Source organism: Citrus clementina, unplaced genomic scaffold, assembly GCF_000493195.1.
Source record: "Citrus clementina cultivar Clemenules unplaced genomic scaffold, Citrus_clementina_v1.0 scaffold_2, whole genome shotgun sequence".
NCBI classification, from domain to species: domain Eukaryota; kingdom Viridiplantae; phylum Streptophyta; class Magnoliopsida; order Sapindales; family Rutaceae; genus Citrus; species Citrus x clementina.
In genome coordinates, this window is record NW_006262688.1 from 31,301,238 (window position 1) to 31,324,624 (window position 23,387).

Below are 23,387 nucleotides of genomic sequence, written 5' to 3' on the forward strand. Positions count from 1 at the left end.
ATTTGTTGCTCTAAGAATCATTTATCAGAGATACATGAAATGCAAAATCTTACAAGTTAACCTGCAAAAAGCAGCATAATAGAAGTTAATCAATCATAAAATATAACAGTTCCAATGTTCATATCAAAATGCTGCTTTTCAGTAATCATTAAACAAGCTCCACACTAGTACAGGAATACACTCCAAGATGAATTCCATACGCGCCATTCAATTTTAGAAGATCAAAATACTGCTCAAGCAATCACTCCAAGGATTTTCCAACTTAAATGCAGAAGAAAATGGCAACAAAGGAATTCAATGTGTGATATGAAAAGGTGCACCACCATGCTAAAGCAATCATATTGGATTTTCTTGCAATTGATTCAATGATCATACAGCCTATATAGTCTAATGTCTTATATTAATGTCACCGGCTGAAGAACCATGGGAAGATGACAATGAGATATTAGTGTTGCCAGCTACAGTACTATGGGAAAGTGACAAAGAGAACAGATGTTATTCCAAACCAGATCAGAAGCTAAAGTGAATGAAAGTGTAGGATATCAAGATATACGTAGCACTTAGCACAAGTTTAAGCTACTCAACAAACCAGAAAACCAAGTAGGTCACTGCAAGGACCACATAGGTGAGTTAGGAAGCAATGTTGTAAAGACTTTGGAGTTGTTTAAATTGTACTGCTGCCCTGATAATTATTCAAGAGTGTAAGCTTTATTTAAAAAAAAATGTTAGAATCCATTGAGATAAAATAAATTTGGGACTATTTTAACAGAAAAGAAATCATAAATGAAATTAAAGAAATTGTAGCAAAGAGAGAAAAATAATAAAGATAAAAACTTAGTTGGTTGAGATATTCATGTGCTCTGGAAAGAGTTGAGAGGAGTAACATTATAAATCAAACAGGAAAAAAGAGGAAGCAAATCAGATTGAGCAAATAAATTTACTGAATCATTAAACAGCTATAAAAGCAAAAACAATTTTTCTTTTGAAAGACAACATAAGTTTGATTTCACTGGTATGTTGGAAATAATTTCTAATTTGGTTAAGGTTGAGATTCTTCAAATTTGAAATGAAATGAATTAAACGGTTTTTGAGAATTTTGAGCAATAAGAGAGATGAAGAAGTCATGTTTCTCTACTTTGGATATACAATGAAATGAAAAGAGATGATGAAAGGAGAAGTGTTGCAATTTCAAAGTATTTGTTGTTTATATTTAGAAGTTATATTTGGAAAATTAAGCCATTGCCTATTTTATTTTCCACAATATTTGGAAAAATTGTGATGAAATTTCGAGTTATTGCCAAAAAATATAAATTGGAGCCTCTCTCTCCAAACTTACATTTACTCTCAATGAGAGTATCAAACTTCTCTCTTCACATTTTTCAATCCAAACAAAGCATGACAGAGGGATTTTGTTTGAAGCATGGAAAAGGAGAGGAGAGAATAGAAAGAATAGTCAGAGGGTGAAAAAGAGGTAAGAAATACAGAGGAAGCACACTGAGACAATGAAGAATTAAAGGAGAAGGCAGCAGCAATGAATCAAACAAAATAGTCCTCACATCTGATATCGCAAGTCTGTGGAGAGAACAACCATTTAGGGTTGCCTCATTCTTCAAGAGCTTACGAGTGTGTGCATGTGTAAGTGTATTTTAAAAACTTTATTATTGGAATGAAAATAGTGGCAGGTTGGCAAAAAGTAAGTGCTTGCCCAGCAGATGTTGAAAATTAATATATTATTTTAAGAAAAAGTTTTGCTATAGTAAGGTTTTGAAACTTTTTTTGTTTTTACCCTTTGAAGAAAAGGTCCCCCAGCCAGTATTTTAGTTTGGGAAGAAAAGGTTTTGAAACTTTTTTTCTTTTTTTTACCCTTTGAAGAAAAGGCCCGCCAACCCGTATTTTAGTTTGGGAAGAAGTAAATTCATAGTAATAAGTATAAGAAAAAGGATATAGATATAACCACAGATGACCAGGTTATTGTGCTGCTTCTGTTTCGGTCTCCATCTAGTAACGATAGTGAATGCCACTGTACTGTTGTTTCTGTTTCACTTTAGCAATAATGCTCCATGGCCTCCTCCTCCAATCTTCACAAGTAGGTGATGACAAAGCAGCTCCAGAGTCCGGCCTTCCCATTTCTGATCTTTCATTAGTTGAAGCTTGTAATTTGCCATTAAGATTATTGATTACATGAGCTTCCATATTCTCAGAGGTTATAGCATTTTCAAATGTTAGCTTGCAAACTGAACCACTAACAGTATCCTGTCTCCATCTTTCCCTTCTCTGTGCTCTGTTACCGAAACCCCATGAAGATCTTGGTTGTGTAAACATTACTGCATCTTCTTGCATATTTTCACTGGCTGTCATTTGCTTGATTGGTAGTTTCCAATGTGGACTGTCAGTTGCATCATCTTTCCCTTGTTGATTTCTCTGATCTTTGTTGTCAAATGTCCATGAAGGTCTTCTTGGTTGTGTAATTGGAGATGCTGAGTTCGTTATGACCCCAGCTGGCAAAGCATATGCTTTTTTGTGCACAGCTCTTGCTTCTGTTTTAGTTGAAGTTACAGTAGCCCCATTCGATCTTTCGCATGGAGTTTTAGGATAATAAAATTTCCAACACTTTCTGGGGACCATGAACCTAGAAACATTCTCCTCACTTCCATTTATGTATGTACAAGAACTTAAGATTTTTTTACGTTTAGCTTCTCCGTAATCAGTAGGTTGTAACATTGACTGCGACTCTAATTCAGTCAGCATCAAAGAAGCATGTTCAAAGGATTTAGCATATGACTCATCCATTTTTTCATTCCTAGATGATGCTCTTACAGCCTGCAGCAAAGATTTTGCCTCTGCAATCCTGTTCAAACATATCAAACAGATTGCCAGGTTGCACTGCTTGTTCTTGTCTGATTCCAGAGACAGAGCTTTCCTGCAAGAAAATGTCGAATATTTTACTTTTCCTTAAAAATAATCTCAATAAAAAAAAGGGGGAGAAAGTTAAATATGCTGGTAACATATTCCAGGGCATGAAGAAATTTACATATAATATCGTTCAGCACTCTCATAATCATTTTGCTGCAAGTAAGCCCAGGCCAAGTTCCCTGATATCCTGCATTGTTGGAAAACCAATTTTAAATAAATGAAAAGGGTTATATTGAGTAATGAATTTATGTGAACTTCAACCTTAACATCAACCTTGATAAGTCCTGTACAAGAGTTATTTGAGTTTTCCTCCCTTGAGATCTAGCAATCTTTGTACTCTTTCCACCACATGCTATAACTTCTTCGGTTTTTTTCAGTTTGCGCTTAAGCAACTCAATCTCTTCTTCAATCCTCTTTGACCTCTGCGTAGAAAAAATAACTTAAAAAAAAAAAAGGAAGCACCACACACACAAACATATGGGACAATTATACTTACACCCCTCAGTAAAAAATATTCTAAAAATGGACCAGATCAGTCTTTCAGTGGCAAGTGCTTAAAAGAATTGGTACTTTAGAAGAGAAATGATGCTTCACCTTGTAAAGTTCAAGTAGGACATTGTCAAGAGATTCCTGAGAATCATCAGTGCAGAGACAACGAAATGACTTGATTGCCTCAATTGCCTCTTCAGATCGATCCAATTGTTTCATCACAACCGCCATATCCTTCAAGGCACTATCAACTCTATCCCCCGCATTAATAGCAGCCCAGAACAGGGAAATGGCCCTACTTGGATCTTTCTCCACCAACTGAATTGGAAAATTTCAGCATTAGAACAGCTAAGCAAATAGAACGTTGATAAATTCACTCTAACTTTCAGTAAAGATCTGTAAAGGGATAATTTTAGAATACTAAGCAAGCAGATTGTATAGAACAAATGACGTATAGAAACCAAAGTTGTCCGTTTCCTTTCTGATTTTGTAGAAAGCCCTTTTGGCTGATTTTGAGTAAAAACACTTTCTACATTCTAAATAATGTTGCTTTTTTTTTATTTTTTTTATTTTGTCAGTTTCAGACTTAAGCCAGACCGTAATTTGCAAGAAAAGGGAACACGCCATCAATAACTTAGCAAAGAAGTAATCAATAATACAGTTACATGGTGTATTGCTGTGCAAGTTTTGTCCATTAAAGAAAGCAACTTCTAACAAGAAGAAGATTAGATTGTCAAATTAATATTGACGTAGGCTTCGTAAACCTTAAGGGAAGATAATTGTAAGAATTCAAGAATAATACAGAAAGAACAGTCAATGAAAGTGTACGAAATATGAAAAATCGAAACAGGAGCAAGAAATGAAATCAAAAGAAAAGGAACCTGAGCACGCTTGGCCCTCACATAGGGAGAGTCCCCAGCGGGGACTTTGTGAATCACATGGAACAGTTCTTCATCCTTCCTCCTCATCGTGTTATTTAACAGAATTTAACGATCAAAATAATTTCATTAATTGAAATTTCAATTGAATGTAGTTTAGGGTTTACAAATATAACGCAAAATTTTCTCGGAAAGATCAAGAAAGTGAGAAAAGGGGGAAAGAAGATGAGTCTATGAAAATACTGCTCGGTGGTAGCCGTTGTATTTGGAGACCGGACAAGCGGGACAGCTCTGTCACACGTGTGGATCGCACGTGCTATGAGGTCCAGATTATATTTTTAGATTTTCGGCTTTTTGACGAAAAATTAAAAAAAGATCATGCTTTAAGCAAATTTCAGATTAATAATATTAATGAATAATTTGGTGATAAATTGATAATTGTGTAAACTAATTTTGGTAGAGAACATAAGCATTTCAAGGGGAACAACCAATGAATTAACTTATACCCACTAAACTACATATTTCTCGTATTGATAGATCATGATTACTTAATCAAAAGTCAGATTATATATAAAAGAGACATAATTTTAAACACAACTATAAACATAAATTTTTTACCTTTAGATTAGAAAGAATGAAAAGTGAAAATTAAAAAAATAAATTATTAATTGCAATAATATTTTTCTTTCTGTGCTCTTCTGTGTTTGGTCTTTATTTCTACTAGGGATGATAAATTGCAAGCTTGTCTTAGCTTTTTTAAACGCAAGCTGAAGTTCATGTTATTGGTAACAAGTGTAGGTTCTCTAAAAGTCAATCCACACTTGGACAGGCTAGGCTTGGATTGGGGCTTAACAGGCTTGAGCGGAGTTTGGTCTTTCATTAGTTTTAAATAATTTTTTTAAAAATTAAAAAAAAACACTAAAATAAAAATTATTATCCAATACATAATAAATTAATAACTCAATACACAAAATATTAGCAATACAATATAACCACAAACTTAAGAACTTGAATTTTGCAATCTTCTTTTATTTTTTTAATTTAATTTTCTTTTTTAACTTACAAATTGGCTCAAATTTTTTCCATAAACTCTTAACAAGCCACATTCACAGCAAATTTCAAAATTTTTGACCTTGAAGGGCTGGGCTAAAAGCCCTACGGTCTGGGCCACAGAGCTCGAGCTTTTTTGCCCATCCTAATTTCTTCTTTTACTCATATTTTCTTGTTTCTCTCTCCTATGTTGCGAAATAAATGAAAAAATTAAAAACATAATGATCAATTTCTTTAGATCAAAATCAGACATCTATTTCAAATTTAATTCCAAGAAAAAAACTATAAGCTCTTTTAAAGTTTTATGCGATTGGAGGAATTTAAATGTGGGTAATCAAGTTCAGAGGTGGCTTTCCCCTTTTGATTATAAAATCTAATTTTTCTCTCCTATTTGCGGTTCTTGAAGAATTTCCTTAAAATGGATTTTCGTGGATTAAAAAAAATCAATTAACTTATCTGTTGTTAAAAAGTAAAGAACTTGGCATATGCATAGGGTTATTAGGAATGTATTTAGGGATGGCAAAAATCTCCATGGGGATGGGTACCCTCCGGGATTTTCCTTATTCGGGGAGGGTATATAATTTCATACCCAATTTCTTATTCGGGAAAGGGATGTGAAAATTTTTTTACCCAATTTCTTATTCGGGGAGGGGACGGGGATGAGGTGGAATCCCCATCCCCTACCCATTTCCCCATTTTAATTTTTAATTTAATTTTTATTTTTTAAAATTACTAGTAAATAAATAATAAAATCTGAATTATAAAATTATAAGTATTGGTAAAAATAAAAAATATCAAAATATTTATATTATTAAACTTTTAGGCCTAATTAACTAATTAAAGTCCTAAATTTTTATTTAGAACATTAAAAAGACCGGACATATTCTATTAGCCCAAAACTTTTGTTTTAATTTTAATATTCATTAAATATTTTAAACTTAAATCTATTTTTTATTTATCTTAAATTTATTTTTTATTTATTTTTAGATGTTATAATTATCCACAGCAAATCACAATTTTAATATCTAATCTAATATAATATTTACTCTTGATTTGTTTCGACTTAACTATTGTGCTGTAAAGAGAATAGTCCACATTTATAAAGTGTCCGCGCCACCATTTTAAAGTTAATTTTGAATCTAAATTTGATTTTATTTGTAACAATTTTGTATTAGGCTATTAATTTGTTCATGATAGTTTGTATCCCTTGCATGCTGTGTTACTTACTAATTTAATGTATGTGACTTTTGTAATGGATATTAATGTAAGATATATTTCGAACTTTACTTTTGTTTGAATTTTTTATTTTAATATAATTAACTCAAAATCGAAAACAAAAAAATGTATTAGTTATTCAGGGATTAAGGACCCTCGAGGATTCTTGTTATTATTCGGGGAGGGAATGAGAATTCTCTTAAATAATTTTGACGGAAATGGGACGGGACGGGAACATACGCAAAATATCAGAGATGAGTACACGGAGATTGGCCCCCTCCGCTCCCCTCCCCTCCCCATTCTCATCCCTAATGCTGCGTTTACTTTTTGGATTGGAGTGAGAATCCCGAGGAGTGGGAATCCTTGGATTAGGAGTGTGGAGTGGGAGTGGGAGTAGGGTGTTTACTTAGACCAAATAAAAGTATGGATTGTCAATCAGAATCCCAATTATTTGTTTACTTTGTCTTGGATTGGGAGTAAATTATTTTAAATTACAATTTTATCCTTATGTACAGAATTATAATTTGTAATTAAAAAATTAATAAAAAATATATTTGGAAAATAAAATAAATATTTTATTATATTTATAAATTAATAATAATTACTAATATTCTTAATTATGTAAATCATAATTTTTTATTAATTTTAATTTAAATTATGTGAATAAAAATTATTAATAATAGCAACACAAATGAAATATTATTATTGATAATATAGTACAAAATTAATATTTATTAAAATTAATGTTTAATATTATTAATTTAAATATAATATAATTATTATTTTTAATAAATATGATATTATTTATTTTATTAAATTTTATTTATTTATTTTAATTTTAATTATAAGGATAAAATGGGAAGAGGGGGGAGTGGATTCCCACTCCCACCTCCCCCCATGGGAGTGGGAATCCTACTCCCCACTCCAAAATTGAGTGGGATCCACGAATTCCCACTCCCACTCCCCCATTTTTTAAGGTAAGTAAACACTGAAGTGGGAGGAATCCACACTCCACACTCCCACTCCAGTAAATAAACACTACATAAATGTATTGCCCATTGTCTTCTTTCTACAAATTCTCTGCGTACATCCGTGCAAATCAATTTAACATGGAAGTCTTTGTATGCTTTTGTTCGTCTTTTACGATTTTGTTGCTTGAAGTACATGAAAAGCCCTTTTAGATTTGATAGGAGAAAGAAACGTTGGGTAAGAGAGAGAATTATTAGGAATGTAATTAATTACCGGTGCTGGCTAAGTTACAGATTCTGTAACATACAGATCCAACTTAGCCAGCTCCTGATTGGTTAGCTAGCTACCAAACAAAACAATTGCATGCCTTTTATCCATATGCAGGACAGGTGTGGTGCATGAATTGGGTGCGTATGTTACAGAATCTGTAACATAGCAACCTCCTTAATTACCATATGATGGGACTCAAGTTATTTGTTAGATTTTAAATTTAAAAATAACTTTAATCTCGACTTTTGTAATTAATATTTCATGTTCTATATTCTTCACCTTTCATTCTTTTTTAATCTAACGGATGGAAATTTGTGTCTATAATTGTATTTAAAACTGAGTTTCTTCAACCTGTCCTACAAATATGAATATGTTAGCACCTATCATATATCATAAGCTATCCATGCTACCATAAATGAAACAGGCAGCTTTATAACAAAATACAAACTTTTGTCTTCTCTGCATGTTGTCAAAGGCTGTCAGTTTCATTTCATCTGCATGTTGTCAAAGCGAAGATCTTGACAAGCCGTTACCATCCCACTCCCATATAACTTTGTAATGGTGTGCTGAATCTCCATCCTTCAGAAGATCATCTTCCTCAGGTGGGGATCGGCTTCTGAAGACGGCAATCTGAGAAGCAAACCCTGGTTCTCTGTCACCAGAACCACCAACCCCACTGAACTCTACGCTGTAATTGTGCCTTGCTGCTAGTTCTGTTGCCCAACAATTAAACTGGTCTCTAGTCCATTCAAACTTGTGATCATGATTGCGGAATTTACAAGACTGCAACTGTGTTTTCTCATCCGGATCATCTTCTTGGATTGTTGAACTGGATTTCTGGAGAATCGCATTGTACTCGTAGTTTGGGGTGGAAACAATGAGAACCCTTGGACGAAAAGAACTAAGTACAATGTTGCCAAACTGAGAGGCCTCATCTTCCTCCATGTGTTCAATCACCTAGGAGTTTTCAAAACGTTTAGTCACAAAATTACAGTAAATTAAGGGAAAATGAAGCATCCTATATTGGAAAGTAATTGCAACTTTGTCAGAAACTTAGAAGAAGTATCTGATAGATTTTGAATTTTATTTACTTGACTAGAATTACCCTCACATACACATCTCATGGTTGGGAAAGGGGACATACGATGCTAGAAGTATATGGTAACTATAATGTCTGATTTTAAGCAAAAATTAAAAACAAAATCAAACAATCAAAAAAAAAAAATGAAAGTAGGATTTAAAATGATAAAGGAATACCTCTAAGCAAGTACCAATATCAAAACCATGCAATCGAGAATCAAAAACTGCGATAGAGCCGTCATAAAGAACTGCAGATTTGACATCAGTACACGGCACAGCAGCATCCAACTTCTTGCTCAGTTTTGAATGAATTATCTGCAGTATTGACAAATTCAAAAAATGTAGGTAAGTTTTTGACTAATTCATGAAACAACACAATGCTAATTGTTGATTACAGCCACCTAATTGAAACATGTGTAGATGATAAACTAATTGAACATTGCTAAAAACAGATTATACTCAAAAAGTATTCATCTGCACAAATTCTCTTCATTACGTGTTTACATATTATTTCACTTCCCATTGGCACACAGATTATTTTACTTCCCATTGGCACTTATAAACAAGCAGCCCACAACTATTTATCATATACAAAACCCCCATACTCTTGTTACATGCTCAAGGCAAGAAATCCTAAATCAGTGCCTCACATAGATACTGACAATTGTACAGGCCAAACAATGCAAACAGCCCCAATGCATGGTTAAATGCCATAGAAATCCTACATAATGAACACCTCCAGATAAATCTCATGTAAATAATGAAGGATTATTTTGAGAAAAAATTGAAGTAGAGATAGATAAAAATTTACAAAAGGTGAACAAGATGTCCACTATCCCCGAATCGCCCAAAGAATTTACAAATAAGAGAGCATCTTGAAAAAGTAAGGTCCATCTTGAAAAGGGCAAAACAGTATCAACATCTGAAACAAAGGTAAAAAACTTCCGAACAAACAAAATCAACCTAACCCAAAACTCCTTCCCAATTAGATGTTAAAAAAGGAAAAAAAAAAAACTCTAATTGCAAAATTCTATTGCAGTAAGTGGTTCTGACCTTAGCTGCTCGACTAAGACTCTTTTGAGAAATATCAACACCAACAATTTTTTCAAGAGCTGTAGGATAGTCTAATAAAGAGTCCAGTAAGCTTCCAGAGCCACATCCAAAGTCAACCTGCAACAAGAACAAAGAAGATCAAAATCTTGACTACATTGCCCAAACTCAAAATCAATAACCAGAGAATGGTAAATGTTACCAAAGTAGTAGCACAGGATTCTTTAATGTGCTGCAATGCATATTCCACCCGTTGCTTAGAAAGTGGAGGGCTAAATAGAGCCTGCTCCATTCTGTCCTCTGGGGGTTCTGTTACCCGCAACAACGTTATATGATACTCCAAGCAGCAAGCTCCTGCAGAAATGACACAACAGACAAATGCAACGTACAGAATAATGAGAAAGCAGACAAATGCAAATAATTGTTTCTTCCTTTATCTTTCCAAGTACAAACCCGACATTGAAAACCAACCAATGAATCATTCATTAAAAACTGTGCGCCTTAATTGCATTTCTCAGCTGAATAGAGGGGAACAGGGGATTAAAGGAGGATTACTCATCATACTCGTCTTCGGCCCCTGAAAGGGATGTGGAAAATTCCCTTTCAGGAGCACCAAACCTATCCAGAACTAGAACTGTGGGGAATTTGATTAATTCCATCTCATGAAAGATAGTCAATTTCTCATCGTCACCCGGCGCTTTATGAAAGAAACACTCTCTTAAGTTAACATAAATAAAGGGAGTAAACTCACTTGATGATAACAATGAAAACGTTCTTGCAGAATCATCAGCTGCAGCTAAAATTAACTCTTGTGGGGGCAACTCCTTACAGAAACAAGCTGACTGGCCGACAGACATCTGCGCTGTTACCACTTCCACTTGAGGAATAACAGCTCCAGTCCCCATCTCAAACTCAAATTCCTCTCTGCTTTCAAGAAGTTCTTTCATAGTTTCACCTTCTATCACCAAAGATACAGAATAACTTATAAATGACAAGCAACCATTAGATGGATAGATACCAGAATCTGGACCTCCTATGCTTAAACAATAAATTCCATGTTCTGGGATGGCGTTAAGCATATTTATAGAGTTTGCTTGTAGTAATTTTTCTCCCATTTTCCTCTGCTGAACATTGTGAATAAATCGATATGAAGAGAACTTTTTGAAGAAGTTTTGGGGATAACATTGAATGTCAAGGGCACCAACTAAATTGTTTAACTTCTCCAATGGTATGTCAGGGTCCTTAAAATATGCATTCAGCCAAGACATAACTTTCAAAGAAGTATTCTCTATGGACTCGTTCTGCTTCTTATAAAATTCTTTGGGTGAACACTCCAAAATTGGATCTCGAGACTTGGAAAATATTTTTACTTCACATCTAACGTTGTCACTTGCAGTGGTGCCACCTCCACTTGTACATTCTTTCCCTGTCTCAGCTGACTCTAAAGCTGCTGACTTCTCATAAAATCTTGATGACTCCGATGATTCTTTCAAAGAATTACTGCAGGTAGAAAAGACAGGTTCAGATAGCCAGTGCTGACGACAGAACATAAAGAGCATTTCTCTCGGAAAGGAACCCCTCCAGTTTGTTCTTGTAGTGAATGCCATTGGCAACTCTGCTGTTAGTATTGCCTCTCTGGACAACTTGTAAACTCCACTTGGCGTCAAATGTATAAGCATCCTGGATGAGCAGATCTAAGATGATTATAAATTCAAGGTAATTTAAGGTTATCTGAAGAGACGGATCATACAAGACATACAAATAAAGCAAGAAACTAAGAGAATGATAAAGTGAATGAGTCTCACAAGGTACTACATTCGTACATAAGAGTTGCAGCTATAACACTGACATTCATCACTCTTTCTTCAAACAAGACCAGAAAAAGGAGAAGCTAAGTGGGAAATTCAGAATAACCTACAGAGATTTTCCCAGATAAACACCTACCTCCCCAGAGGTTCAAAACACTCTGGCCTTCCTCACAATCTTACACAAAATATTTGGGGAAAATGTGGCAGTGCCAAAATAACAGAGACAATTGCACATGAGGAAATGATATTGAAACCTTGCGTGCAAAAGAAAGACCAGAAAAAGGAAAAAAAAACATAAGGATGAAAAGTGCAATTGTGTGAAGTTTTTTAAGCAAAGATGAGCGATGACTGATGAACATATAAAAATGATAAATAATTGGATCGAATGTGTTGCAGAACTTCAAGTCTTACACATAACATTTACCGAACTTGAATCAACCTAGTGCTTTAATAGGTAAATAACCAAGCATGGAAATCAAATCTAAAAATTCAAATAAAATTCGGGGGAAAGAATATCAAGGGTAAACACGCCAAATATTCCGTAAGTACATTTTGTCAGAAGAAACCTGTAATATGACTTCAGTGTAATATCTTCATGGAAAAGGCCTTCGGACTTCCGTGTGTATCCAATCGATGCCAATATTGCATCACCATAAATATCTTGACCATAAAGGTGGCTAGCCCTGGGATTCAATGAACCTTCAAAGTCAACAACTTCTTCAACATTTGGAAGATCAGATGACAGGTCCAAAAGATATGACTTAGGAGCAGCAAAGTACAACCTCATTTCAGAAGAAGCTTTACCAATAGTCCTGCTGGTAACCAATAAAAAGAAAACTTTGTCAGTATAGCGTACAAACATTTAAAGGAGCCTAGTTCAAAAATGAAAAAGGGAATAGATTCTCCACGGCTTTTCCAAATAATAGATTTGCCAACCTTGAGACCAGAATCTTGTTGCCGTCTGTTTGGTCAAGTGTTCGAGCAATAACATCCAAGTAATACCCAGTAGACGAAACATTAAGAGTCACTGGATGTACGGCCATTTCCAGTGAACTTGGTATGTGTATGGCTTCAATGCATATGCTATCGGGGGATTCAGACTGTCGGATTATCGATGATTCTATAATCTCAGGTGGATATGGATCTTTCCTCCATATGGAAAGCTGTCCCTCAGAAGTTACAACAAACTCTGATAATCTAGTAGCAGCCCTCATGCTATATGTCAAAACCAATAAATGACTTGACTCGACCTTGGGATTAATTAGTTTACATAGATTAGCAAGCTTTGAGTCGCATACAGCAATGACAGAAGCAGGAACCGAACCATAAAGATCACCATCTCTCCGCAAAGCTGCTATAAAGTGGCCACGCAGGGGACTTTGAGATGAAAGAAACTTTAACAGTGACAAAAAAGATGATGGACAAAAGAAAAAGGTCAGAAAAGTTAAGCTTACTCATAATTAATTAAGACATTAAGAGCATCACAAAATACATAAGTTTTATTGTTCTAACAAAATATGGCAATATTTGCCTAAACAGCCATGTTTCAACAATAAAAAAACTAAAATGAATGTTAACCTCATTTTTGCATACATTGTATGAGCTTCACAAATGACTGAAAAGACAAAGCAAGAAAGGGCATGCTCTCACCAGACTTAATAAATGAGTGTTCCAGTAAATATAAACAAAATTAAAGTACTTTCTACCACACACTTGAAAAAATAGTTGGGTGGTAGGGGGGAGATTTAACAAATGACATCAGTACAAGATACAGGAATTACTGCATTATATACATGCCGAGTCAATAAGACAATAACTCATCATGGAAGTTAAAGTAACTATCCTACAAACCATAACAAATTACTATAATATCGAATGGAAGTTATACATTAAAATTGTGGACTTAAGTTTCAGAATATTGAGTGGAGTATGCTTCTTCTCTCTCTCTCTCTCTCTCTCATCAACCTACATAACCATATCCATAGGCCAATCACAGTTCATTTGAGAAAAATGTAACCAACCTCATTTGAAAATAAATGTTTGACAGAAGCAATCAACTTATCCCATGCTTCCTCTGCAGAGGGAACATTTGGTGAAGGATCAATGCCAAGCTGTGACAACAAAGAAATTCATCTCAGAATATTTAAGAACTAAAGGTACCCAACAAATGTCCAAAGTGGACACAAAAATGCAGCCAATCTCAGCAAGTCATCAAATTGAAAAGATGATTGCAACAACTTAGGTAAATGAAGATGAAGCAAACCTTTTCTAAAGCCTTTTCAGCAGCAGATTGCTCAGCATCCTTCTTCTTCTTAAACGTTTCAGACACAACAGAAAACTCTGGCAGCTGCAAGCTGCAGCGATATAGACAAGGACCCTTTTGAGGAATTGCCAGTCCTGGGCAACCATTTTGCACAACATCCTGTACTTCATCTACTGTAAATTGAGCGTTCTTACCAAACTTCTGGACTATAATAGCCTTAGGTGTAAGTTTCATCTTTCTCTTAGCAACCACAGACAACCCCCTGTTTTCCATCAGCACTCACCAGGTTCAAAAATAAATAAATATATAAGTGAAAAACTAATTTATACCTGCATAAAGCCAACGAAATGTGTCAAAACTTATGAAACAGGATGCATTAACACCACATGATGACACATACTTACATAATCGACATACAGATTTCATTATAACAACCTCCATCTAAAAGCTCTTCTACTCTTTGTAGCTAAATATAACAAAAGATTCACAAATTCTGGACACAAATGACATGTACACCCAGATTTAGTTATAATATATGAATGAATGCCATAGAAGCGTACAGAACTTTTTTTTAAAAAAAAAATTAAATGATATAATAATGCAATACAGAGTCGGGACTCAAAAGCTTATAATAGGCATACAAAACAACATATGCGGCATTTTTTTTTTTTTTTGGGTACCATATTTCTGGTTCAAAGAAAGTGCTTCGGAAAAGTGCTTTCTTTTAAAGCATTTTTCAGAAATAATAATAATAATAATAATAAAAAGGCAAGTTTACTCAAGAGCTTATCCTACAGAAGCATAGCCGCACGCGACCTTTAAGCATTGTCTAAAATGCAGAAGAAAAAGCAAAGCTCAGTGGAAAATAAACGAAATTCAAAAGAGCAATTTTTAAACGAAGAAACAGAAAATAAAGAGACGATCAAACGACTAAAGGAAACGGTGAAATTAGTTGTACGTACCTCCGCTTCTCATAAGCAATGGCATTCCAAGTAAATATTATATGACTTCTGGGTTTTAGCTTTTAAATAAAGGATTTGTTTTTCTCACTTGTCAGAGTTCCGCGCCTGGGTTTTGGGGTTTTAGAAACTAGAAAGAGACGGTTTTTGGTTCAATTATTTATCGAGGGAGGGTAAAGTAGGGGTATTATTGTAAATTTGGTAAGTTTTGAGCCAATGGGAAAACGCCATTTATGCGACATGGATTTTGTTGCTGTTGTTGTACCTTCGCAAGCAAGCAGTTAGTCTAGTCTAGTCAACAACCCGGTTCAAGCTGTTGTTGTGCCTTCCCAAGCAAGCAGTTGCTAATTTCTTTTTCTTTCCGTTATCGTTTTAAATATTTTTATTTACGCCAATAATTTCAATAATGTTAATTTATGATAGAAATAGTAGAACACTTGAGAATAGTTACATTCCCTTTTTTCTTTCTTTCTTTTTTATTTTTTTTGGTTTGAGATTATTAAAAAAGAAAAAGAGAAAAGGAAAAAGAAAGATTCCCCACGGCAATGGACAAGAAAAGCACATTGGCTTAATGGCTTCCCAACATGCATATTACATGATTCTCTATCTCTATCTCTTCATGGGTAAATATATTCATATAACTGAAAAAGATTTTATTAGCTGCAATTTATTCTGTGAAAAGGGACGAGCCTTAGGGAGCTAGTTTTGATTGAATGCGCTTTGATTTTACAAGAGAATCAGAATGGATTTGTAAAAGCAGTGTCCTTGAATGTTGAAGCTAAACTTCATCCTTGCCTCCATAATAATGCCGGAAAACGCAGGAGAAGTCCTTGGAATCATGTCCATTCTCACAGAGCTGCGCGTATCTGCACAAAGCAAGATGTAACATTACCATTAAAAAAATGCAACTTATAGTGTTGTTACTTCATATCAGCACCAAAGATTCTTACATGTCTTGTGCTTGTGATGTTAACGGGCAATCGACGCCAACCTCTTTTGCTGATGCCAAAGCAAGGTTCAAGTCTTTGGCCTGCATCGATGAAGTACCATGTTTAGATTATCCTCGGGATTAGTCCATCATATAAGTTTTTAGGAATTAAGATCAGAAAATAAAAGCAACTCCTACAACTACTAACATAAGGCCATTGTGGAATAATCAAAAGCGGATGTTATGGGGCAAACATTATTACCATGAGCTTAGATGCAAACCCACCACCATAATTCCTTGAAGCGGGCACCCCTTCCATCACCCCGGGAACAGGATTATAACTGCCACTGCGTTTTTGAAATGTTGACAAATTCAGTAATACGTTTCAACACTGACACAAATCATTTCTAAAGTTTTCTTTCCAGGTCAACAAAATAAAAAAGGCCTGCAAAATTTAACTGGAAAACCACTGACAAGAAACACTGGCAGATTCAGTCTCTGTAAACGTTTGTATCACAGACAGTACAAGTTTAGACAAACGTTTTATGCCATTTAACTAGTCAATGAGTTCAATATAGTTTGAGACATTTTATGCATACTTCTATGCCAATTGAGTTCTATAAAGAGGGAAGAGACTTGGTCCTCACTTCATTTCCTTTTTGCTCGAGGGACATTACATGCATGAGTGCTTGAATCAAAAGAAAGATTCTAGATCTCATTAATAGAGGAGAGACTTGAGAATGTGAAGCCTACCTACTCCAACAGTGAGCACTTGAAGAGTTCAATATCTTTGTTAGTGTACTGGCAGATATTCCTAGTGACTGACCAAGAGTAAGGGCTTCTGACACCCCAAGCATACTCACAGCCATTGCCAAGTTATTGCAAATTTTTGCTGCCTATAGTACGGAATTATGTCAAAGATGTAAGATTCTCTGAAGAAAGTTTGACAGTCATGTGCAAACCAATAATCAAGCTAAAAGTACACAAGGAAACTTACTGCCCCATTTCCTGCACCACCACAGTATATTGTGTTTTTCCCCATTGAGAGGAACAAGGGTTTTGCAGCCTGATATGCATCCTCAGAGCCACCAACCTGTGTGACATGCCATTTTCTGTTCAAAAGTCAAATATCACTAAAATGGAACAAACTTCTGTGCTGCCAATCTAATGCACTTGTGGAAACTCAGGAATATGTGCACCATCAATGCGCACATCAACAGTATAAATGATTGAGCTTTTTCAATGTGCCATTACCAAAAAAAGATTATGTAAGCTTTTTCAGTGTGCCACTACCAAAAGAAGACTATGTTAAATAGCTAACACTATACTTAAGATGAGATAATAACAAAACAGAATAGCTGAAAGATAAATTACAATCACAGAAGTCTAATAGCACACAGCTTCCAGTTAAGACAAATATTTATAGCTGAGAAACCAAGATGGAAACTACAATTCTGCCAGCTTAAATGAGCTTTGGTTGGGTGTTTGGCTGCTGGTTCAGTGTTAACAGGAGGATTTATGGTTATTACTTTTTAGTTATAACATATTCTGAAATCATTAACATGATGCTAGTATCTCCACAAGTGCCAGATTGACAAGTCATCAAATATTTGAGTTCAGAGAAGCGTGGTGATGGATTTGAGTTTTCCAATCATTTTATGAGCACTAATATCTAGTTTAGCTGCCAATCAAACCATTCATTTCTAGATAAATATAGCACTCTTTAGGCACAGTAAAAGGACAAAATCCAAAACTAAGAAAGAATTCAGGTTATCATTTTTATCCTGGTGTTTACAGAATACATAATTTCTCTGCTAAGAGACAAAAGGAACTAGAAAATATATAGCTGGATTAAAGAAATGAACTCGTGTACTTCTGCCAAACAGAAGGTGAAGATCATGCACCTAACCATAGATTATTACTGTCTATGAGAGAATGTTCCAGGTAAGAAAAGCATCAGATGTTTATCATTGGCATGTCAGTATCAGCCATATATATATGACCATAACATTGAAAGAAAATTAGTGTGCTTGCGCAGAAAAGACCACAGATAATTCCTTCATAGGCAACTGAATTGTTCATTGGATTGATAATAAGCGAAATCATACCATGAAAGTCAGTGTACCAGCCTCTGCAGCAAGAACACCTCCAGAGACGGGAGCATCCAACATGACAGGGTTTTCCCATGAATCTACATAAAAATATATGGTGATAATAACTACAAGTCAAGGTCTCTCAAGAAAATGCATATGACAACGATTGAATCAAGAAAATGCAAACGAAAGTTAGTATACCAGCCTCTCCTGATCCTGATTCAAATCATTCAACTTTTTGACGGCTTAAAGGCAAGATCAGGATCATATTAACAACAATGGTGATGATAACTACATGTCAAGGTCTCTCATGCAAGAAATACCACTACCTCAGTATAGTTCACTTTCAGGAAGGCTTTCGGCTATCAAAATAATCTGTACGCATTTTATTGATTCAATCATTGTTATATACAGCACAAACCAACTCTGCATTTTCTTTTGATGCATGGTTAATTCTTACAGGCATATTTAATTCAGCATGCCTTTACCACTTTATTATATATTTTCTGCCCATCAACCAAAACATAGGTTCTTCCCTGATGAAAATTTGTGAAAGGTGATAAATAATACATTTGACTCTCTACTTTGTCATGTATTTTGCATATTTAATTAAATAAATAGAAAATTACATTATGTACTCCAAAATGTGCACAGAGTTCAAAGATTAGCTAAGTTATGATAACAAAAATACATGAATTCTAAGTTAGTAATGTCAAAGTAAACAAGAATAATTAGTGACTAACAATCCTGCTGACAGTTACTCTGGTTCACTGAACAGTACCTTTCTTTTCTTTTAGAATACAATTAGATACAGCTGCAGAAATATTTCTTGAAGTTTGGGGATCAATAGTAGATGAATCAATTAATAATTGCGGTCTTACAGAATTCCCTCCTTGAAGCAAACCATTAGGTCCATTGTAGACATCCAATACCTACACAAAATAAGATTAAGTTTTCACACTTTGCACATGTTTAGCAAAAATAAAAACCTTGAAGAAAGAAACTTTCCTCAGTTGAGCATATGTGATGATCAAAACTTAACTTGCTTTAGTATGCATTAAAGGAAGATGCAGGTTGTCGCCAGAAGAGGAGCTATATTCTTGCTTGAATAGCCATCAAGGCCAGCCAGAACAGAGCAAAAATCGTGTGTGTGTGCGTGTTAGGTCAACAAACTGAATCACAATACTCACATGAGATGATGAAGGCAGCATTGTAATTACAACATCACTTGCTTCTGCAACTTCGAAAGGTGTTTCTTTTGTAGGAACTCCCATGTCAGAGAACATCTTCATGACATTACAGTTTCTGAATTAAAGTCAAACTTGAAAATTTGGTTCAAAGTAGAGATGTGTATGTCATACTTCCAACACATAAAACAGAGCAACTAAATATTATAGAATAAAGCAAGTGAAACACATGCTCAGATATCTTTATGTCTAATATTTTTAATGTTTGAATTCGCATGGCACAAATATTTACGAAAAGATTATTAAACTAATCAAACCAATTGTTGGAATTTGTGTATACATGTTGAGCATTTGGGATTTACTAGCAGAAACACAGCTCTTAACTCTCTATTATGTTTAAACATTTGAATCCCAATATATCTGCTAAAAATTTTAAGCTAATGAAAACATTAGTCAGATTTTGCAAATAGAAAATAAAGATCATAACACCATAAGTTAAGAAAGGGGTTTAAGAGCCTTACACATCATGAACAGCCATTTTGTATCCAGCCTTCATCAGATTACTTGCCATTCTGAATCCCATATTTCCCAGCCCAATGAATCCAACACTCTGTTATACATAAGTACACTGATAAATATAACCAGTTCAGAAAAAAAATGCACCATGAAAGAAATAAAATCATGAGAGAAAGGCATAAACTTCCACTAAATAATTCTGAAAGAATACAGATGGAAACAGCTGCATTTTCAACAGAAACTCCACCTGACACACATACACAAAAAAATAATAAATAAACAAATAAATGAAGTGGTCCAGCTTCATTTCTCAATTCTCAAATACTTGATCAAAAAAGAGCATCGTAGTGCCTGGTAAAGCATGTCTTGAGCACAATGAACGGTCAAAACCAGGTTACATGTTCCAATGTTTCAACGCAAAGCTCGTTTCACTGCCCTAAAATTGGCACCATTTCCAATTCAACAGCTACTTTGCATCCTTTACCAGTATTTTCAAGTTTATGCATAAATTTGACAGATCCAATAACCAAAATTCCAAGCTAAAATGTTAATTCTGCAGCACAGAAGTCGAAATCAGGTATAACCCCATGACATGAGATACAATCTTACAAATAAAGCGCTTAGTACATAAATAACTTTACATACCCCATTGTGATCGGCATATTAAAACTTATTATGAATCTTTCAACTGAAATAGCCATACATCATATCCGTTAACACAAGCAAAAATCCTTTGGGCACAACAGAAACAGAAACTACTTCATTTTTCCCGCATATATTCCCAATTCAGAAGAGCTCACCCAGAGCTTGGTTATGTATCTTTTCAATGGAAACAAGCAACATGTATAAAGATTTCTCAAATTCAAACTGATTGAGCGAAAAACATACAACAACCAAAGAAATTAAGAGGACGAAAATGAAACAAACCCATCAATAATTAATAATATCACAACCCAAATGAGAATTTATGATCACGTATAAGTACAACCTTCAAATAACGAAAAACCAATAGTTTCAAAATATAAAATGATGCATTAAGGCTGTTAAAGAAAACAATATCACCTCAAATTGGCATGATGGCACTTGAGATGAAAAGAATCTACGCATTGCAGAAGATTGAAAAGGTGATGATAATAAGACCGTAGATTTGAGATTAGAAAGAGAAGGCAACACCCTGACTCTGCAAATCGCCATTGTCATTGATAGAATAAAAGACACCACAGTCTATCACTCTCCCAAAGCTTGTCTAGTAGCAGTAGCAGTGGCAGAGAGCTCGTAATTCTTTAATCTTTCGGAAAAAAACAAATAGTTATTGCTTGTCTTTTTCATCAACTGATAAGAATGACACCTAAGATTACATTAGACTCCGTTCATTCATTAACCGTTGGCCCATTTTTTTTCGTCTTTAGCGTTGCACGTCATTTAAGTCATGACATGCAACGTTACGAAAGGTGGGCTCAGAAGGGCATGATTTTGGCTGATAGTTATCTGGGCATCTGGCTTATTACTAGAATACTCCGAGTAGGAGAGACCAAAGATGAGAAGGGCATGTTTGTAAACTGTCACAACTCACAAGCTACGTATTTTATATAACAATAATGTTAGGGATAGAGATGGCAAAAAATCCTGCGGAAAGAGGAGCTCTCTACTCTCAAGGGCCGTTATGTTAAGGTAGGATAATGAGTCTAATGGTACGGGTATAATCTTTTTATCTCCGTTGATTTAGACAAGCAGAATACATACAAGTATAAAATACGATGACCCATACCCGCACATTAACCTATTTGACTATTGACTAATTATTATTCTTCTCCATTTCACTTCTTGTGGTTTTATTTTGAAATTGATCTAAAATATTTTAATATATTGTGTTGCATCTTCATCTAGAGCTAACTTTTTTTTAATATATGTGAAATATTAAAAAAATAAAATAGGATATAGGGGATAGGGAAAAAGGACAGGGTATGATGCTCAACTGGTATAGATACGAGTGCTTATTGACATCCGTTATTAAAGATTTAATATTTGAGTCTCAATTTAAATCTTAATTTTATATGTCACTCATTTGTTAAATGATTTTTAAAAATATTTGATTCTACTAGTGAATACCACATAGGAATGACAAAAAGACTCGGCCCGCTAAACTCGGCCCAAATTTTTTGTACTTTAATCCAAACTTAAAGATTTCAAGTTAAACTCATGCCTAAATATCAGGTCCAATTAAATTCGGGTTAGCATTCGAGCCCTACCTACCCCAACTAGATCCTACCCAAAATTTAAAAAAAAAAATGATATTATTTGTATAATTTTATAAAACATCATTTTCGATTATGTTTATTTTATTATTTATATAATTTTATGGAATTCAAATGATTGGATTTTTTTTTTCAGGTTGGACCTTTTATTTTCTGTGATCGGGACAGGCTCGAAGCTTGGTCATTCACAACCCTTTTACCAATGGATGTTCTTTTGGCTTTTGATTAGGGATGGCAATGGGCACCGCCCGCAGCGGGTTTGCCATTACCAAACCCAAACCCGCACAAAATTTAAATTACCAAACCCACCCGCAACCCGCAGCGGGTTTTAATTTTTTTTAAAAAACCCACCCGCAGCGGGTTTTAACAATTACCAAACCCGCAATGGTATCCGGCGGATTTTTTGCGGGTTTCCGTATTTAAAATCACAAATATTTAATATATAAATTTACAATAATAACCTCAAGTTCCATATAACATATTCAATTTTATATTTAAACAATGTAAATGAAAAATTAAAATTTCCACATCAATTCAACACAAATTCTCAAATTTAAGTATAAATTATACAAATCTATTTAAAAAACACAAACTAATATCTAAAAATAATAATTACATTTCATATTATCATTTAAAACAAGATCAAAGAGAATATATTTATTTTATTCACCACCATAAGCACCCATCTAACACAATGCCTAAAATAATAATTAAGATTAATATTTTCAAATACTAATTCGAAGGGAAATGCCTTTAGTTTTCTTTAGGTTATGACTTTAGAATAAGAGATGAGCCATATACACACATACACAACTTTGAGCCTTTTGCTATTTGGTAATTTGATTAATTACATTATTTTCTTTATATATTTTTATATTTAAATTAAATTAAAAATATTTGAAAAAAATTATTGCGGGTTTGGTGGATATCCATGCGGGTATCCACCGGGTATAAGGTTAATACCAAACCCACCCGCATCCATATGCGGGTTTTAATTTATAATACTAAACCCGCCCGCAACGGATAAAATTACCTGCAACGGGCGGGTTTTGGCGGGTGGGTTTGGGCGGGTTTGCGGGTATAATTGCCATCCCTACTTTTGATGGTTGCCAACCTTCATATCAACAGCATTCCGTGGAAAAGATGTGAGAACTGAAATTAACAATTATGCTTGTGCATTATTTTGAGAAATAATTGACGTCAAGGACAAAGCAATATTTTTTCCTTTAATATATGAAGACTTATGTTGTGTTTACTTGCTGGAGTGGGAGTGAGGAGTGTGGATTCCTCCCACTCCAGCGTTTACTTCCTCTAAATGAGAAGGGAGTGGAAATCCCACTCCGTGGGCCCCACCCATTTTTGGAGTGGGAGTGGGAATCCACTCCCACCTCTCCCTTTTTTACCCTTTTATTTTTTTAATTTAATTTAATTTAATATTTTATAATTAATAAAATAAAATAAATA

At 34.6% G+C, this 23,387-nt stretch overlaps 3 protein-coding genes across 7 annotated transcripts; all 3 read right to left on the reverse strand.

Moving 5' to 3' along the window:
- Positions 1-1,092: 1,092 nt before the first annotated feature.
- LOC18051764 (protein POLLENLESS 3) lies at positions 1,093-4,480 on the reverse strand. The gene is made up of 5 exons (XM_006448815.2): positions 4,284-4,480; positions 3,508-3,720; positions 3,187-3,335; positions 3,032-3,100; positions 1,093-2,920 (listed from the first exon to the last, which is right to left on the reverse strand). Exons 1-5 carry the CDS (start codon positions 4,368-4,370, stop codon positions 1,999-2,001), a joined length of 1,440 nt encoding a protein of 479 aa, XP_006448878.1. The 5' UTR covers positions 4,371-4,480; the 3' UTR covers positions 1,093-1,998.
- A 3,612-nt stretch (positions 4,481-8,092) lies between these two features.
- LOC18051765 (small RNA 2'-O-methyltransferase) lies at positions 8,093-15,294 on the reverse strand. 2 transcript variants are annotated; one of them, XM_006448816.2, is made up of 10 exons: positions 14,948-15,294; positions 13,986-14,314; positions 13,744-13,833; positions 12,659-13,116; positions 12,289-12,534; positions 10,666-11,594; positions 10,117-10,268; positions 9,918-10,034; positions 9,042-9,179; positions 8,093-8,741 (listed from the first exon to the last, which is right to left on the reverse strand). In XM_006448816.2, exons 2-10 carry the CDS (start codon positions 14,256-14,258, stop codon positions 8,289-8,291), a joined length of 2,856 nt encoding a protein of 951 aa, XP_006448879.2. In that variant the 5' UTR covers positions 14,259-14,314; positions 14,948-15,294; the 3' UTR covers positions 8,093-8,288. The 2 variants fall into 2 exon arrangements, with proteins under 2 accessions (XP_006448879.2, XP_024047064.1); XM_024191296.1 differs by having other exon boundaries at positions 12,289-12,537.
- A 282-nt stretch (positions 15,295-15,576) lies between these two features.
- Positions 15,577-20,999, reverse strand: LOC18051766 (probable 3-hydroxyisobutyrate dehydrogenase, mitochondrial). Of its 4 annotated transcripts, XM_024191298.1 has the most exons (12): positions 20,731-20,812; positions 20,020-20,221; positions 19,859-19,915; positions 19,674-19,762; positions 19,156-19,270; positions 18,747-18,897; positions 17,981-18,063; positions 16,870-16,965; positions 16,626-16,768; positions 16,135-16,219; positions 15,895-15,974; positions 15,577-15,810 (listed from the first exon to the last, which is right to left on the reverse strand). In XM_024191298.1, the coding sequence occupies exons 2-12, from the start codon at positions 20,029-20,031 to the stop codon at positions 15,723-15,725; spliced, it is 999 nt and encodes a 332-aa protein (XP_024047066.1). In that variant the 5' UTR covers positions 20,032-20,221; positions 20,731-20,812; the 3' UTR covers positions 15,577-15,722. The 4 variants fall into 4 exon arrangements, with proteins under 4 accessions (XP_024047066.1, XP_024047065.1, XP_006448881.1 ...); XM_024191297.1 differs by lacking the exon at positions 20,020-20,221 and having other exon boundaries at positions 20,731-20,999; XM_006448818.2 differs by lacking the exons at positions 19,859-19,915; positions 20,020-20,221 and having other exon boundaries at positions 20,731-20,997.
- Between the last annotated feature and the right edge of the window lie 2,388 nt (positions 21,000-23,387).

Bases quoted from the DNA above. Each gene is read 5' to 3' on its own strand.
- LOC18051764 (XM_006448815.2), bottom strand. From the start codon at position 4,370: ATGAGGAGGAAGGATGAAGAACTGTTCCATGTGATTCACAAAGTCCCC. The intron at 3,721-4,283 runs GTTCCTTTTCTT...TTTCCAATTCAG, and splicing joins TGAGGGCCAAGCGTGCTCAG to TTGGTGGAGAAAGATCCAAG. The intron at 3,336-3,507 runs GTGAAGCATCAT...TTTTCTACGCAG, and splicing joins TCCTACTTGAACTTTACAAG to AGGTCAAAGAGGATTGAAGA.
- LOC18051765 (XM_024191296.1), bottom strand. From the start codon at position 14,258: ATGGAAAACAGGGGGTTGTCTGTGGTTGCTAAGAGAAAGATGAAACTT. The intron at 11,595-12,288 runs GTTTCTTCTGAC...CTGCTCATCCAG, and splicing joins ACACTGAAGTCATATTACAG to GATGCTTATACATTTGACGC. The intron at 8,742-9,041 runs GTATTCCTTTAT...GAAAACTCCTAG, and splicing joins ATATTGGTACTTGCTTAGAG to GTGATTGAACACATGGAGGA.
- LOC18051766 (XM_024191297.1), bottom strand. From the start codon at position 20,868: ATGACAATGGCGATTTGCAGAGTCAGGGTGTTGCCTTCTCTTTCTAAT. The intron at 19,271-19,673 runs GTAAGGCTCTTA...ACTTTAATTCAG, and splicing joins AAAATGGCTGTTCATGATGT to AAACTGTAATGTCATGAAGA. The intron at 16,966-17,980 runs GTATGATTTCGC...CATGTCACACAG, and splicing joins CTGGTACACTGACTTTCATG to GTTGGTGGCTCTGAGGATGC.